Genomic DNA, 17,088 nt, shown 5'->3' on the forward strand with positions numbered 1-17,088 from the left:
AAATTATTTTTAATAAATTTTAATAATAAATTTTTATTTTAAAAAATTTTTTAAAAAATAAAAACGACTTTATTTTATTTTTTATTTAATTTTTTCAATTTTTTATAAAATTTATTATTAAAATTAATTATTAAAAATTATTTAAAAATTATTAAAAATGCCAACTCAGCTGCCACGTAAGCAGGTAACCTGCTAACATTGATGGTAACCTGCTATCCGGTGAAATTGCATACGTTTGGAGAGTTCAGTGGCCTAATTGCACGTTTTTGGAGTGTTCAGTAGCCTAATTGCACTTTTTGTTCGTTCAGTGGCCTAATTGCATTTTCAGGTTACGTTCAGTGGCCAATTTGAACCTTATTCCCTTTCCTAATTACACTTACAAAAATTATTCAAAAACCACAATAAAAATCTCACTATTAATGATGCCCTATGCTTATATATATTATATATATACTCGTATATACATAGGGAATGGAGTGAGCCCCCTCTCAGCATGTGCCCTGGGCAAGGGACTAACCTGCCCTTACCTAAGGTCGGGTCGGTAACCGCAGACACACCTTCACTTCATCAGTGCAATTTGAGTTCTATTATTTTGGATTAAAAACAAAATGTTTTGTATAATGAATGTATGAATTTGGAGTAAAAGAATCTTGAATATGTGTAAATGCTAATTGACACTTGTCGGCTAACAAGAAAAGGTCAAGATAAACATGATGATTATATTAGTGATAAGTGGAGATGATTAAACCAATTAAAGATTAAGCAAGGAAGTAATTGGAGGGAGTGGGGATTAGGAAATAAGTAATAAGAACCATATATATATATTCTTGTTTCAATGTTCCTTTGCCTGCTGCTAGGTCATCAGTGTCATGAATGTCAAAAGATGCATGAACCACCCAATAAATGCCACAATAAGTGTGGGTCTTGTCATTTCAAGGTCTAATTAATTTGTAGGTCATCAATCATTGGGTGTTCTTCTTGGTTTCAAGATATATAAGTATATAGCATCCATATTCTGCCACGTGGCGCATAAAAAAATCTCATGCTTGGGGGGTTGGTTCCATTCCTTCCTGCGTCATCATGACATGTGTGTTGTTGGGACAATGTTGCCTACATCTTATTCTATGTTTTAGCTTCACTCTTTTCTCTTATATGTCACTTTTTTTTTTTTTTTTTTTTTTTTAACTACGAAGTGGCTTGGGTCTTTCTCTATCCGACTAATTCCCATTCGTTCCGGGAGACACGGGAGCTATCCCAAAGGAATCGTCACTTGTGAGAATCGGATTTGAATTATCTCAAAATTTTTTCCATAAAAAGAATTCATTTGCCACTTGAACTACCCGGTTGGATTTTATGTCACTTTGCTGTTGTGGATTCTTCAACATCCATATGAGTCTCTTATATTGATGGGTTTAAATATGCAAAGACTTTGTGCTTATTGCTCAATCATCTTGCTAGCTCCATAAAAAAGACTATGTGGTAAAATAGTTAGTCTGTTATCAGCTAATTTTGACTTATTTGATCACTATTAATTGTTTAATTTGGTTAAAAAATAATATAAGTGTTTGATTAATTAGCATTTTTAACTACAATCATCTAATGTTATCAACTAATTATACTCTCAAATTAACTCAATCAGTTAACTGCTAACAGCCATTTACCAAACATGGCCAATATATTTTTGGTATTAGTACTTGTTTGAGATATTTCAATCACATCATCTCTTTTCATAATTTAATATTCTTTTAATTATCAACGTGTAATTTAGAATGAGTTTTACTATGCGTACTCCCAAATTCTACTTCACAATGTGACAAATTAGGATGGGTCATTTTCATCATATGGGTCCACAGAAAAATGTCAGAACATGTGAGAGGGACTAAAAGTAGAGAGTATACCAAGTATTTTCCATTTAGAATATCTACAAATCTATAATTAAGAGCTAATAAAGTTACTCCCACGAGAACTAAAAAATGGATGGTTGTGTAATTATTGGTTGAAATGAATGATTCATATTATTTTGATTTTACAATATACAATTTTAAATGAATTTTGGTCAATTAATTAAAATTATGCATTGGGTATTGATGAAAAGGTACACCTAATTTACTGTCTATACTTAATACAAATAAGAAACTATGCATATTATTATTGTCTTTTTGGGAAGGAGAATTTGGTTATGTTTTTGGTGCATTGTGCCAAGGCACCATGTGATTAGATCAAATTAATAATTCATTTATAGCAAAAGTGATAACATGAGGAAACATGAATCACGTCAATCAATGATTTAGATTTGTCCACAAATTCTGATATGTGAGTGGTTCTCATATGATTACGAGCAAAAAGCTCCGACTAGAGCAATTACATTGACTGTTATATTGTGTGTATATATATATATATATATATATATATATATATATATATATATATATACATATAGAGAGAGAGAGAGAGAGAGAGAGAATTGTGATATGAGTAATTGGGACAATAAATAAAAGAATATGATGATTTTGTTTAGTGGTCTCTCATGTATGTAGACGTTCTGGTATCCTACTTGTGTGTTGCCATACTTGTGCAGTGATCTGTGCCTACGCATACTCTAACAACTACCGAGTAACATTTTTCTTTTTAATATTAAAAACCAAAGATGAATAATATTAAACGTAGACTACAGTGTACAGATGAATAATCTTGTGTTCCAGCGTCTTCCAGAGATGAACATCTATCGACACTCTGCTCAATTACTTTGGATTATTTGACCACTGCCTGTCCATCGATCTGTCATGGAATAACAAACATATATACCTGTAGAAGGCATAAAATATTTTCTTTGTTACGTGATCTCAACTTTGTCCGACAAATTCTAAATTCACAAGATCTTATCTCTAAAATTTTTGCAGAGATAAATCACGAGTCGCTCAATCAGCTCCACGAGAGATTTGATCTAAACCTTCCAGTATCATTGAACCATTTTTTCTCATACATATTTCCCGTGGCATATCTTAACTTTGATGTGTGTAATTGAACAAAAACACACACTAGGATAAGTAAATTGTTCTAAGTTAATCCAATGAGTTTCAAGTATGAAAATTATATTTCTCATTGTTTAGATATATACCTTCTCCCGTGCAAAATACAACGGTGTATATTGTGAAACATTCTGTATGTATGTAGAAAGATGGACTTTCACGACATATTATTTTTAATATACTGTAGGTTCAGTTTTAGTGTTACAAATTTATTTTAATTTGTATTACATTAAAAATAAACTTGTATCACAATGAACTTTTTAAACTTGTAATTCACCAAAAGTAAACTTATAATATACTCCGTAATAATGAACATGAACCAATATGAAAATTCTAGGATGCACAATATAGTTTAAGAGAGCAGTCGGATACCGGTAGACTACAAGCCACTTGATACAATATAATTTAATTGGATCAAAGGTTAAAACGCTTAAAGCAGGCTAACATAGTTTAGGGTTTGGATCTCTTTTTGGCTCACATAAGAAATCCAATCCAAGGCCCAAATATGTGAATTGTACAAGCCTGAGAGCCCAACATTGTTTTATAAGGCAAATTATTGTATGGGCCTTGGTCCATACAGTACTATCAATCGTTATGCTTCCGTATGCACCATGGTGCATACGGATGTCAAAACGACGTCGTTTTATTAAAAAATACGCGTCTCCCCTTTAAAAAAAATTCAGGTTCGATTCCCAACAACAACATTATATTGTTTATTCATTCTGGAATTTTAGTTCATAGATTATGAAATTATAGTTCATTGATTATGGAACTATAATTCATCGATTATAGAATTGTAGTTCATCGATTCTGAAATTTTAGTTTATAGATTATGGAATTTTAGTTCATTCATTCTGGAATTTTTAGTTCATAGATTAGATTATAGAATTATAGTTCATCGATTATGAAATTATAGTTCATCGATTATGGAATTATAGTTCATCGATTATGAAATTTTAGTTTATATGTTGTTGCTGGGAATCGAACCTGATTTTTTTTTTTTAAGGGGAGACGCGCGTTTTATTAAAACGACGTTGTTTTTGCATCCGTATGCACCATGCATGGTGCATAATGGTGCATACGGATGCACAGCATAATTTGCCCAGTATTATGTAGACCATATTAATAAAATATTTTTAATATATTAAAAGTACATTATTTACCTACTGAATAAATATTATTTGATAATTTAGCCTACAAAGTTGTGTGAACCATGATCCACACAATAACGATGGATTGGGTTTATAATTAATTTTTTTTTTTTTAATTTTATTTTCAACAATGACAATTTCCTAAGGGCATCTCATTGGGATTTTTTGTTAAGTTTTTTAATGATTTTTTTAAAAGGAAAATACTATTTTCTCCTTTAAAATTTGTCTTAATATTTTTTTTTATGATGTAACTCATAATTATTTTCTCCGGCAACGAGGCGCGAAGTTGGCCGCGCCACCGAGCTCTGCTTTCCGAACACCACTCCCTCTTCTCTCTCGCAGTCTCCCCTTCCAAATTTAAACCGAAATCTGTTGGTAATCTCACCCTTGACTCCTTAAATAAAGTTATCGTCATTCGTCCCCAGTCTTAAGCTTCAGAATCACATTCTTCCATGGCGCACTCGTCTCAGGTCTGAACAATTCTTTTACGGAGTAGTTATTAAATTTCTTGGTTTTTGTTTGTGTACCTAAGTTTCTGAATTCGGGGTTGTTCCTTTAAAAAGGTTGCCTTTTTGACGCCTTTGAATGATAATCTGGAGGAGGAGGAAGGAGGCTCAATTCCCAAGATACCCATCAATGAAGGCTCTAATTGTGTTGGCCGTAGTTGTGTTCCGGTCAATGATAAGCGGCTCAGCCGGAAGCATCTCACTGTCAATGCCACTTCAGGAGGCTCTGCAGAGGTCCTTGTGGTAAAGCCTTTACTTATATTTTTGGTATTGTGTGTATATATGAATCCTGAAGTTTATAATGTATATGCTGCTTACACTGTGTTTGATATTGGGACTCTGAATTCTTTTGCTATTGTGCATTGTAGTGTATTTTTGTTTCATGCCTTTTTGTTTTGTTTGAAATAAATGCAATGTGCTAACTGTAGGAAAGTACAAACCCAGTTGTTATAAGATCAAAGGGTGAAAGGAAGAAGCTTTTGTCTGGGGAAAGGTGGAAGATTGAAAATGGTGATGTGGTAGAGTTGATACCTGGACATTACTATTTTAGGTACAATGCTCTTAGGAACGAAAACTCACCAAACAGCAGGAACAAGAGGCCATTGATTGAAGAAAGTAATACTAGCAATGGGCAGGCACACGGCAGGAAAAAAACTAGAGAAGTTTTGGGAGAGGCATCCTTGGTATGTTCAAAGGTATCGGCTTTTGGGTTTCGTACCCTCAGGGCCTCAGACCCAACTTTTAATTCATAAAACCAAAGCAATAGCTAAGTTTTGCTTTTGAGAAGATTACGTACAGTATATTTTTCTTAATAGTTGTTCTTGATTGGTTTTGGTTTATATAGAATGATGGCCAGGAAACAGAGAGCTCTGAAGAGGCGATACGCCATTTTGTTGTCCCTAAGGATAAGTTACCCCAGACTTTCCGGTTGCTCAGAGTTCGTGAGCTGCCAGCATGGGCAAACACAAATGCTGTTTCCATCCACGATATAATTCAGGTAAGATGTTCTACCTGCCCTCTATTTTCTAAAACCTTTCAATTTTCCCTGTTGGTTTCTCTCTAATTTTTTTTTTTTTTTCCAAGGAACAAATATGATGTTCAAGTGCCTATATTTGAAACCTATTTCCTCTTGGCAGCATACATGCTGCCCAGTCATACATGTACAGTACTTCTTTTGGGTGCTTGTTGATTGCATTCGTGACCGTCTTAGCTCAAAAACCAGTTATTGATTGTACACATCATACTAGTGCTCCATCATATTTATGTATTCATGAAATTAGTATAGTTAGAGTTACAACATATTTTATGACCTATATATATTGTAAATGAATTTGAACTCCAATGACCTGAACTTAGAAGTTGTATTATGTCCTGTTAGAGTATGCAACCTGACACAAACCTAAACTTCCGTTTTCACAGGGGGATGTGCTTGTGGCTATTCTTTCCAATTACATGGTAGACATTGATTGGCTACTTTCTGGTAGGTTTTTCTATTGTGGGTGGGGTCTTTATCTGTTTCGCTTTTGCCATTTCACTCTTGTAAAATCTGCTTATCTCTATTTACCTTACCATGCTACTGTTCATCAATCTATGCTGCTGCTTCTATAAATTTTCTTATTTTTCTTCATCTTTTTGTAACATCAAAGTGTATTCCATTCCTTGTAACAACCATATTGTATATTTTTACTGTTTTAGATGCATGTTCCTGATGAATAATTAGATTTGCCACATAGAGCTTGCCTCCCCTTACCTCTTTTTCCCTCTCCAACTTCTTTCTAAAAATGTAAAGTAAGATATGCATTTGTGTTCATGTATCAGTCATGTACTGTTTGAGTCTGTCACCAACCAATATAATTTATTACCATTGAGATTGGCGATCTTGTTGCAGCATGTCCCGCACTGAAAAAGATTCCCCAGGTTCTTGTTGTACACGGAGGTGATGGTACTATGGAGTATATGAAGGTTGGTAGAAATCCCATGCCATGGAAATTTGCTTCTGTTGAATATTCCTATAAGTTTATTTCAATTTTGTTTATTTAACATGTTTATTTCAGAGAAACAATCTTGTGAATTGGATTCTACACAAACCTGCTTTGCCCATATCATATGGGACTCACCATTCAAAAGCCATGTTTCTTGTATACCCTAAAGGAGTCAGAATTGTTGTACATACCGCCAATTTGATACATGTTGACTGGAATAACAAAAGCCAAGGTTTGTGGGTGCAAGACTTCCCTTGGAAGGATCAAAAGTGCCCAAGTATGGAATGCGGATTTGAAAGAGACTTGATTGACTATCTTAGTATGTTGAAGGTAACAATGAGTGAAAAATCTAAAATGAGGTCAAAGTTCCATTGCTTCAAGTGTCTATCTAGAACTGTTATATTCAAAGTGGAATTTCACATTGTTTGTTGAATTGTTGGTAATTGTACTTTTAAATTGAACAAGTTTTCATTGAACTACTTCCTTTCACTTTGACCTTGTTTAATTTAATTTCAATGCTTGCAGTGGCCTGAGTTCACTGCAAATATACCAGCACTTGGCAACTGCAACATCAATTCATCATTTTTCAAGAAATTCGATTATAGCAGTGCAGGGGTAATCACTTTTTGGATATTGCTCTAATTCATTTTAACTTCAATTCTTCTCTTTTCTTAAATGTGCTCAAACTTCATGCTCATATTTAGAGAGCATCTAAGAAATGATTAATTTTTTTTTTTCCTTATCTTTGTTCTTGTACCCTTGCAACTCTAATAATGCTATACCCTAACTCCCACTTCACCAATGAAATGAAGTAACAAATGCGGCATTTAACTAATTATCTTCTTAAACTAGTATCTAAGCAATGTTTTGAGTCTCAAACGCCTTCTCTGCTTCTAAATCTGGATACACTTTTGATCCTTTGATGTCGTGTACATAATACTTATCCTTTTAACTCTTCCTTTTTACCTCACACCCCTTAGCATGTATCTTGCATACTCCTTCGGTTGGTGCACCTAGGGTTGACCATTTCCCGACATGGATGTATTTCCACTCCGTTCTAAATATTTAAGCTAAAACCTTGAACTGATGTATAACTCAAATTTTTTGTGGGTCATGCTTTGAATCCTTGGAGATGTCATATCTTGCCATGTGTCAACGAATAAGGAGAAGAATGTGCTTAAAATATGCACTCATGACATCACATTATTGTTAGTGAAGGGAAAACATGAAACTCGGTCCACTTTCTGAAAATTGTGCTAATGATTATCTATTCTTGAATTTAGTGATTTCATTTTCCAGGTCAGGCTAATTGCCTCGGTCCCTGGTTATCATTCAGGTCCAAGTTTGAAAAAGTGGGGACATATGAAGTTACGAACTGTTCTTCAGGAGTGTACTTTCAGTAAAGAATTTCAGAAGTCACCTCTTGTTTATCAGGTATTTCGGTTCTTTTAGGCTGACAGAACTTCAGAAGTCTTGACGCTTAGGATCTCGCTCCTTGACACCACTTCTAAATTTTGGTTCTCTGTTATTCCCTTGCTTCAGTTCTCATCCCTCGGTTCGTTAGATGAGAAGTGGATGACAGAATTTGCATCTTCATTGTCGGCTGGAAAGTCAGATGATAATAAGCCCCTTGGCATTGGGGAGCAAATGATAGTATGGCCTACCGTAGAAGATGTCAGGTGTTCTTTGGAGGTAATAGTTTTCATATAATGTATGTAAGCCATCTCGGACACTAATTGCTAGACAATGGTGTTGATACCTGAAAATATATTTGGTTTCACACGGTTTTGACTATTTCAAACGTGCTAATTTCTTTATACATCCTTTACTGCTATGGACTTACTCGTGTTGCAGCATTGACTAAGAAACGACTTTTGTGGCTATTCTCTTACTTCATCTTTCAGGGATATGCTGCTGGAAGTTGCATTCCGAGCCCCTTAAAGAATGTGGAGAAAGAATTTCTGAAAAAGTACTGGGCAAAGTGGAAAGCAAGCCACACTGGACGCGGGTATATTGTCCTTTTTGTAATGAATTTCGAACTAATAATATATAATTCCAAATATCAAATGGTTTAAGTGCTTCGATGTTTTTAGGAAAGAAACTTACCTGTGTGCTTTTTAAACATTTCAGTCGTGCAATGCCTCATATAAAGACGTTTGTACGTTACAGTGGTCAAAACCTAGCGTAAGATCCCATTCAGATCTCCTTATTGGACTCTAATGCATCGTGCACCTGGGAATTTATCGTTTATTTTTTGCTCCATAACTTTTGACAGGTGGATGTTGCTTACTTCTGCAAACCTCAGCAAAGCTGCTTGGGGAGCTCTTCAAAAAAATAATTCCCAGTTGATGATTCGTTCATACGAGGTATATCTACTTTACTCGGAAGAAAAGTTCCGCACAAAACACAGGAAAAAAGTAATCATTACATGTTTGAAGCTGTGGAAACACGTCTTCTTTATGAAACCTTTGGCAATTACTGCTCTTGTTATAAAACTAATATTGCTTATGAATCTTTGGCAATTTCTCCAGCTTGGGGTGTTGTTTTTGCCGTCTGTCAAATGTGGGAGTGGATTTTCTTGTACCGATAACAGTAATTACTCCGAGGTATAGTTCTTTCATTGGATTTACTTGTATAACCCTCGTTTTTTGTTAACAATTCTTAAACGTTATGCCCTCCAGGTTAAATCCGCACCACATGAAGAGAAGAAGGCAAAGCTTGTGACTTTGGCATGGAGAGGAAAGAGCGATACAGAGTCAGCTGAAGTGATTAAATTGCCATTACCCTATGAGCTTCCTCCAAGACCCTACTCCCCCGAAGGTGAAACCCTCCAGTTTTCCATTTTTCCCGTTAGTAAACACTAATTCTTTTTTACCGACTTCTAACCCTTAATCGAATGCAGATGTCCCCTGGTCATGGGATCGCCGTTATACCAAGAAAGATGTTTATGGCAAAGTTTGGCCTAGATAAGTACAGCTCTACATTAGTCAAGGTTGATTAATGATGTTCTTTGTGATCATTTAGGTGAAATGAACACGTTTGATCCTCATTGATCTTTGTATATACCTGAAATGATTCAGACATTTTTATTTTCAACTTCCCAGATTTGATATGCAGTTAATTCATGACTTCATGTTAGAGATTCTAAGCTTTACCAGCTTAGCAGCCATTATTGGCCATTACATCATGGATTCCAATTCAACTACAATGTAATTCAGTGGAGCTAGAAACTACTGTGTTTGGTTTGAGGAAATTGCAATTCATGTATCCCTTAGGAACTGGAATTCAATGCACCTGGGAAAGGAAAAAACAAGTAAAATGACTAAATTGTCCTTGATTATTACTCCGTAATCCGTATTATTGAGTATTATACAAAGACATTTTAGTTTTTTTATATTACTTCTTCCCTTTTCATTCACAATAATTCTATTTATACGTAATTTGAATTTCTACATTATTCTTTTCTCACTGAATTATAGTCCCTATATTAGCCCTATAAGATAATGAACCATTGTTATACCTTGGACCAATGTTCATATTGCATTATGAATTATGGTTCAAAAATTATGTATTTGCTTAATTTATACATAAATTAATTATTAATCGAATGTGAGGAGGGTGTATTGCAGATACAGAATGTGAAGGTTACTTTTGAACTAATATTTCTATTGTGTTGTCTCAATGGTAGACCGTTAGCCATTATTTGCCTAACTCTAACAGCCTTGAGAGATGTCCGGAACAACTAGGGAGAAAAGCAACAATCCGGACCCGATGCCGCCTGGAGGAGGAGGGGGAGCAACGATATCGCTGGAAACCCAGCTTCACCACCGCTGTTTCTCCTTTTCAAGCTCCAGTCGACGGAGTCCACAATGCAAAGTAGATCCCGGTTGAGGCTATGAGGTTGGATTATGAGAGTTGACTAATTCAACATCTTGCATGATCTATACACTCCCGCTTAAACCAACACCCCTTTTTAGTTTATACAGTGACTTACGCAGAAGTCTGAATCCTAGACGACAATGGCGATATCTTCAATCCCTCCATTTCTCCTTCTCCTCTGCCTCATCCCCGCCAACGCCCTTCCGGCGAAAACCGTCGTATCGGAGTTGACCCGTCTCCGGTCGGAGTCATCCGCCGGCGTGATCCACCTCACAGACCAACTCCTGAAACGCATAATCTCCGTCCCCACTCCCCGTCCTTTCTCTCTTCTCATCTTCTTCGACTACAATCGCATCCACTCCGTCAAACCCGAAATCACCTTGCCTGCTCTCAGAAACGACATCTCCCTCCTCGCCTCTTCCTTCCTCGCAAACAACCCGGATCCAAAAACCAACACCAACCTCTTTTTCTTCGACATCGAATACCAAGAATCCGAGCTCTCTTTCAGGAAATTCGGCGTCGATTCACTGCCCCACATCTGCATTGTCCCCCCTTCGGCTATGGACCTCCGGAAAGACCCCATTGAAATGGACTCTTCGGCGTTTTCCCGGCAGGCGGAGTCCATGGCAGAGTTCGTGGAAGCCAAAACCAAGCTCCAAATCCGCCCAATTCATCATCGCCCAGTCACTGATTCCAGGTAAAGATATATGTCAATTGCACCACCCAATTCGATTTCGATTACTAATATTGACATCCTACAAACTTGTAGGAAAAGAGTGATCTTTGCGGCAGCTGTTATAGTGATATGCAGTCTGATGTTGATGCCAAAGATTTCTTTCAAGAAAAGCATTTTGGTGGACAAGAATCTGTGGATGGGAGGGGCCATAATAGTCTACTTTCTCAGCGTGGGAGGGATCATGCACAACATAATCAGACAGGTGCCCATGTTCCTAGGAGACATGAACGATCCTGATGGATTGGTTTTCTTCTACAAAGGGACTCAAACGCAACTGGGAGCAGAAGGTTACGCTGTCGGGTTCTTGTACACGATTGTGGGATTGTTGTTGGCCTTTTTGACCCATGCACTGGTGCTGCTGAAGAACAGGAGTGATCAGAGGTCGGCCATGGCTGTCGTGCTCTTTGCTTCGGTCTGGGCTGTGAAGAAGGTGGTTTTCTTGGATAATTGGAAGACTGGCTACTCCATTCATTCTTACTTTCCACGTCGTTGATCGCCATTTTAGCAATAATGTTAGCTGCAGAATGTTGGGCATTTGTCTCAGACTCTCAATTGGTGGTGTCATTGGAACTGGGAAGTGGAAATGAAATGTTTGGTTTTGGATTCAAGCACTAATATGATGATGATTGAAGAATTTATATGATCATAGTTCTGAGCTCAGAATGCATGCAGGCTGCAGCATTGTCTCATCAAGAACCTATATATGTTGATGTGGTCATTGTTCAAGAAGAATGATATATCATTGTTTGTGATTATATTATATATAATAATAATTATGAAAAACTTTATCATTCATTGTACATTGTAATTATACTTTATGCCAATAATGTTTACCCCAATACATGTTCGGGACATTTGAATCAAATACTGGAATCAATTTCAATACCTGGACAAATTAAGAGTGGATAACGTGTAAGGTAATCCCCACTTCTATTACATAATCCAAGAACTATGAGTGTGTAGAAGTTGTTCAATTGAGTCTTGGGACTGATTAGCTTATCACTTAAGTTCTTACGAATTCTAGCTCGAACCTTATTAAAAGACAAAAATAGTTACCATCAATATTATCAAGGTAAAAGGTCAAAACTTTGCTAATATATTCGAGTGGGTGAGAGCTCTTGAATTCTTGTTCATTGCCTAACCTATTGAATATCTATCTAATCTCCAAATTATAAACCAAACACCTCCAAATAAGCAAAATGTAAAATAACTAATCAAGATAATGTGAGCTCGGTTATTTTATTTAACCTCATTTGATTCATATTTGGGATTATTATATCAAGGTAATATGATCAGTTTCTCCATATTAGAGACATTATATTATAAAATAACCTTCATAATATGACATAATTTTATTCAGTTTCTCAATCATTTTCAGTGCAAATAATTTAAGTTTTTACCATGTTTGAATTTATAACCATTCATTTAGAATGATAATTGAGTGGTTCACATTAAACACATTCTTAAAAAAAAAAAAACATCTTAATTCAATATAATGTAACATTCCAAGAAACAAACGTGGGTAGTAAAATGTAAAACGAACAAACGAACTCGCTCCTCACCTTTGTTTGGGAGGTATTCGTGGTTGTCCACCTCTACATCCCATTCTCCTTTCTTCTTTCCTATCTCCCCCTTCCTCATAATCTTTCTTCCTCCTCTCCCCAAACCAATCTACCAGAAAATGACCCTATTCATGTCGTACTCTCTTGGAGGCGACCCATTTTCTTTCTCCTCCTAGCTATATTTCTTGCTTTCCCATGCTGTTCTGCATGCATGCTTTTTATCTAGTATTTTCCATTCATATTTGAAGCCAATTTCTGGGTTTCTATCATCTCTGCAATTCCTGCCCCTTTACAAGGTAAATTTCCCAACTTGGTCATGTATGGATAATTCCTAGATTTCAATTGCAAAAAATATGAACGTTTGTCTCTCATTTATGAAGGTTTGGGTAATTAAATGCCCATTTGATTCTGGGCTTTTGATAGGCAGAGCAGATTCTTCAATCTGCAATCTCTTCAACCAAGATGAAGGGGACTTTCAAAGCTGGATTCAAATATATCTCTAGTATTTTTGGTATTGCCCCCAAATCCCTTAATTTTTTCTTGTGTAAATTTATGATTTTTTGGGCTGAAAAAGCTGTTGTTGAAATAGTAGTGAAGGAGGAGCCGGAGATTGAGATTGAGATTGGAGGGCCAACAGATGTTAAGCATGTTGCACATATTGGGTGGGAAAGCCAAGCTGATAGTGCACCTACTTGGGTATCCATTTTCCTTTATTTTTGAAATGTATTTCAAAAGTTTTTGCCTTTTTTTTTTTCTGAGATGCAATCATGTTTCTAGGTAAGACAAATGAGAAAATCTAACCCTTTTTCCCTTTCATTCTGGTGTGTGGATTGCAGATGAATGGATTCAAGGCAGGGCCTGATCGCACTGTGCCATCAACTACTAGTTCTGCTTCCGGACTTTCTCCGTGGTCCTCTCAAGGTTATTTCGCTTCTTAGAGCATATTTTTCAGTATGGGAAATTGGGAATGTTTGATATTTGTGTAACTTACTGCAAATCGTAGATTAATTGCAACATTTTGGAGAAAACATTAGCAGTTTCTGTTGAGTATGTTGCTTTGTTTATATGAATCCATAATGAGACTAGGACGAGAAACATTATCTCCCAGGCTAGGATAGGGATTACCTTGTCTTATACTTTGTTGCGTTTCCAGTTTTACATATGGCAAATGGAAAGGGAAGTTCTTTTTGGTTTCTTGTTTTTATGATTCTTAGATACATTGGTTCATCTGTCGTAACTATATGTTTGGAATTCATCAAGAAATTGGCCCCCGGGAAGGAACAGTCTTCTAGTTGTCTTTGCCTTAAAATGGTATCAGTGGTTTGGCTAGATCCCGACTTTTAGTATCAGTAATGTCTTACGTTATTGGAGAATGTATAAAGTATGTGCTTTAAGAGGAATGTTTAATCGTAAGATTCACTAGTCATATATGAGCTTCTGTCATGATAATATTTCTTGTTTTTCATCGAGTTGCAACTTTTCTCTCTATACTTGTCCATAGTGTTACGTTCTTGGCACATTTCTGCAGAATCTGTGCAATCAGGACCAGAGTTTTGCAATGAAGGGTCACACCCGACAGAGGCTCCTTCTGAAGCTCCCAAGAAACCGAAACGAAAGAAACTCAAGTCGAGTGCTTCCACTGCATCGAGGTCATCAGCCCGCCCAACCAAACCGAGGACAAAGTTAGGCAACAATGATACTACCAAACCGATGAAAGTAGAAGTGGCCACATATTAACAAGCTACAGATCGACTTGGATAGCTCCACACGAATAAACGTATGTTCTAAACATGTTTCACTAACTTTCTCGAAACTCCTTCACACAAAAAATCTTGGAAGAGACGGAGAGCAGAGAGGCGTAGAACTGTATAAATCAAGAGGGGAGCAGGGGGGAGATTGAATATGCGATTAAAGAGGGATACAGATATCAAAAGAAGAACACAGATATGAGGGGATAGGGGTGTTGCTGCTAGCATAATTCCAACTCTCTCAAACAAGGTGACAAATGAAATCTAGTTTTCTCCTAGTATTTTTGTCCTACTGTTCTTGTTGGCACTTTGACAATTAAGGATGGTCCATGTAAAAAGAGTTGGGGTTTTATTTATCTTGCAATACTGCAATATTGTCATTGTATGATAATTACTGGATTTGATCTGAACACCTTCCAGGGTTGCTCATTTTCCTGGATAAAATTTTTCTTGATTTTTTTTCTTCCTTTTTTACACTCCATAATCAGCAGACTGTGGCCTCATAATTAATATAATCATGGTTGAAAAAATCGCTAGGCGCGCCTCGGGCAGCCGGGGTTATTAATAGTTTATAATTTTTTAAATAATTATAAACTATTTAATACTAATAGTTAATACTAAAATATTAAATATTAACTTAAAAAAATTTAGAATTTGACATGGTTGAAAAAATCGCTAGGTGTTTGGGGGCGCCTAGACGGGGATTAATCGGCGTCTAAGCGCCTGTGTATTTTCTATTTTAATTTTTATTTTTAAAAAATTTGTTTAATTTCTTTTAATTTTTTTAAGACTTGATAATTATAAACTATTTAATATTTTAATATTTAATATTTTAATATTAAATATTAACCTAAAAAACATATAAAGTTTGAACAATTTAGGGTTATTTAGCTCAAAACAATGTCGTTTTGAGTGAAATAACCCATTTAAAAAAGAAGAAAACAATAGCTAATAGGTTGGCAACCTAGTCGGTGTCTAGAAAGCCTAGGAGGCCTAAGTGGTCAGCGCCTAGCCGGCCAGTCGCCTAGACCACTGATTATGGTGAAAAGCTAGGCGCCTAGGTAGAATTTTTGCAACACTGGAATTTGAACAATTATTTAAGGTTATTTCGTTCAAAACGATGTCGTTTTAAGTGAAATAATTTATTATTTTTTATTTTAAAAAGAACAATAGCCAATCAACCGACTAGGCGACTTAGTTGGCGCCTAAAATGCCTAAGAGGTCTAACCGGCCGACGCCTAGCAGAATTTTTGCAACATTGGATATGATACCTCTTAATTTTGTTTCACTTATTGATAATTTCCAACATCCATAACCTTTTGTTAACTATAATTCTCTGCTATAATAATGGTGGTAGGGTTTGTAAGCTGATGAAGAATCACGTGATTCCAGAAAATAAATAAAGTCCACCATCTTGTATATTCTTAATTAATTGTAATACCACATGAATAAATTAAATAAGAATATAAAAGGAATTATACAGCAAAGTAGCTTTCAAGAATAGCATTAAAATTTTTCTCACCAATATATACCAATAGGACCCAATCCCAGAGACATGCATGGCTGTCAAAATGTGCAGCTATCAACACCAAAGATGGCAACTTTATTACTCTGAAAATTAAAAGATATGTTCCGTCTCAGCTAAAAGGTTAAGTTGGTAGCTGAACTGCACGTTTATGGTCAAAATGTGTGCATATCTCAAGTGGCACCAGGATTCAAATGCATGACTATATATGTGGTTGAGGTTGGCTCTGATATCAAATTAAATTATGTTTTCCGTCTCAAGTTCGAGTTCGAGGTCGTAAGGATTTCGAGTCAATTTCAATTATTTGGTATAATATTTTTAAAATGATAAAATGTGTAAGCGATAATATATAGTTAATATAAACGAATGAATTAAATTAAAGAGTTTCGAGCTGAAATAATGAATAAATTTCAACATCAAAATGATAAAGATAGTTCTACCTGAAATATGAGAATATAATGTTCATTGCCTCTACGCACCCAGACACTGCTATCCTATTTGGGTTAAAGAATTGGATACCTTTCCCATTGATAAATGATAAAATTGGTTAATTCAAGAATAAAAATTTAGGTGCTGAAAGGGGTCTTCATGATCGAGAAGGTGAAACATGATTCTTGTACTTAATAGTTACATATTCGATTCTTGTTAATATGCTCTCAATACTCAGTAGGTTAGGCTAGGGTCTTCATAAAGCGGTTACCTTTTACATCTCTTGTGTTGTTTACAGAATATTATACATGAGTCAGAAAAAAAAAGATATTGCAGAATTTTCTTATAATAATGTCATCAATTTAATTAATTAAAATATGCATCACTTCAATTCTTCATTCTTTTTCTCGATATTAATCATCCATTTATGAGAGTATATAATTAAGTAGCTGTGGAAAGTTCTTTCTAACAATTTGTATGGCTTGCTTTAATCACTGGTGGAAAAGTATTGATCACACACAACAGTAAGCAAAAAAAAAAA

General features: G+C 35.7%; 3 protein-coding genes across 5 annotated transcripts; all 3 read left to right on the forward strand.

The window, feature by feature from the left end:
- The first annotated feature begins 4,449 nt into the window (after positions 1 to 4,449).
- Positions 4,450 to 9,813, forward strand: LOC109165294 (tyrosyl-DNA phosphodiesterase 1). Its single transcript, XM_019313983.1, has 16 exons — positions 4,450 to 4,650; positions 4,744 to 4,929; positions 5,115 to 5,381; positions 5,531 to 5,683; positions 6,106 to 6,166; positions 6,575 to 6,648; positions 6,741 to 6,998; positions 7,194 to 7,283; positions 7,968 to 8,102; positions 8,211 to 8,360; positions 8,573 to 8,676; positions 8,799 to 8,852; positions 8,944 to 9,034; positions 9,200 to 9,274; positions 9,350 to 9,488; positions 9,571 to 9,813. The coding sequence occupies exons 1-16, from the start codon at positions 4,633 to 4,635 to the stop codon at positions 9,636 to 9,638; spliced, it is 1,923 nt and encodes a 640-aa protein (XP_019169528.1). The 5' UTR covers positions 4,450 to 4,632; the 3' UTR covers positions 9,639 to 9,813.
- On the forward strand, positions 9,573 to 12,141 carry LOC109165300 (probable dolichyl-diphosphooligosaccharide--protein glycosyltransferase subunit 3B). Of its 2 annotated transcripts, none has more exons than XM_019313990.1 (3): positions 9,573 to 9,660; positions 10,655 to 11,244; positions 11,317 to 12,141. In XM_019313990.1, the coding sequence occupies exons 2-3, from the start codon at positions 10,688 to 10,690 to the stop codon at positions 11,774 to 11,776; spliced, it is 1,017 nt and encodes a 338-aa protein (XP_019169535.1). In that variant the 5' UTR covers positions 9,573 to 9,660; positions 10,655 to 10,687; the 3' UTR covers positions 11,777 to 12,141. The 2 variants fall into 2 exon arrangements, with proteins under 2 accessions (XP_019169535.1, XP_019169534.1); XM_019313989.1 differs by having other exon boundaries at positions 9,616 to 9,692.
- Positions 12,142 to 12,814: 673 nt separating this feature from the next.
- LOC109164704 (CRIB domain-containing protein RIC10-like) lies at positions 12,815 to 14,949 on the forward strand. Of its 2 annotated transcripts, none has more exons than XM_019313245.1 (5): positions 12,815 to 13,141; positions 13,226 to 13,356; positions 13,435 to 13,541; positions 13,682 to 13,766; positions 14,374 to 14,949. In XM_019313245.1, exons 2-5 carry the CDS (start codon positions 13,308 to 13,310, stop codon positions 14,580 to 14,582), a joined length of 450 nt encoding a protein of 149 aa, XP_019168790.1. In that variant the 5' UTR covers positions 12,815 to 13,141; positions 13,226 to 13,307; the 3' UTR covers positions 14,583 to 14,949. The 2 variants fall into 2 exon arrangements, with proteins under 2 accessions (XP_019168790.1, XP_019168792.1); XM_019313247.1 differs by having other exon boundaries at positions 13,269 to 13,356.
- The last annotated feature ends 2,139 nt before the right edge of the window (positions 14,950 to 17,088 follow it).

This window comes from Ipomoea nil, unplaced genomic scaffold (genome assembly GCF_001879475.1).
Source record: "Ipomoea nil cultivar Tokyo-kokei standard unplaced genomic scaffold, Asagao_1.1 scaffold3069, whole genome shotgun sequence".
In the NCBI taxonomy this organism is placed as follows: Eukaryota; Viridiplantae; Streptophyta; class Magnoliopsida; order Solanales; family Convolvulaceae; genus Ipomoea; species Ipomoea nil.

Excerpts from the sequence above, each read along its gene's own strand:
- LOC109165300 (XM_019313990.1), top strand. The coding sequence starts at position 10,688 with ATGGCGATATCTTCAATCCCTCCATTTCTCCTTCTCCTCTGCCTCATC. Across the intron at positions 11,245-11,316 it reads CGCCCAGTCACTGATTCCAG|GAAAAGAGTGATCTTTGCGG; the intron begins GTAAAGATATAT and ends ACAAACTTGTAG.
- LOC109165294 (XM_019313983.1), top strand. Across the intron at positions 6,167-6,574 it reads CATTGATTGGCTACTTTCTG|CATGTCCCGCACTGAAAAAG; the intron begins GTAGGTTTTTCT and ends ATCTTGTTGCAG. Across the intron at positions 8,677-8,798 it reads GCAAGCCACACTGGACGCGG|TCGTGCAATGCCTCATATAA; the intron begins GTATATTGTCCT and ends TAAACATTTCAG.
- LOC109164704 (XM_019313245.1), top strand. The coding sequence starts at position 13,308 with ATGAAGGGGACTTTCAAAGCTGGATTCAAATATATCTCTAGTATTTTT. Across the intron at positions 13,357-13,434 it reads ATATATCTCTAGTATTTTTG|TAGTGAAGGAGGAGCCGGAG; the intron begins GTATTGCCCCCA and ends TTGTTGAAATAG. Across the intron at positions 13,767-14,373 it reads TTCTCCGTGGTCCTCTCAAG|AATCTGTGCAATCAGGACCA; the intron begins GTTATTTCGCTT and ends ACATTTCTGCAG.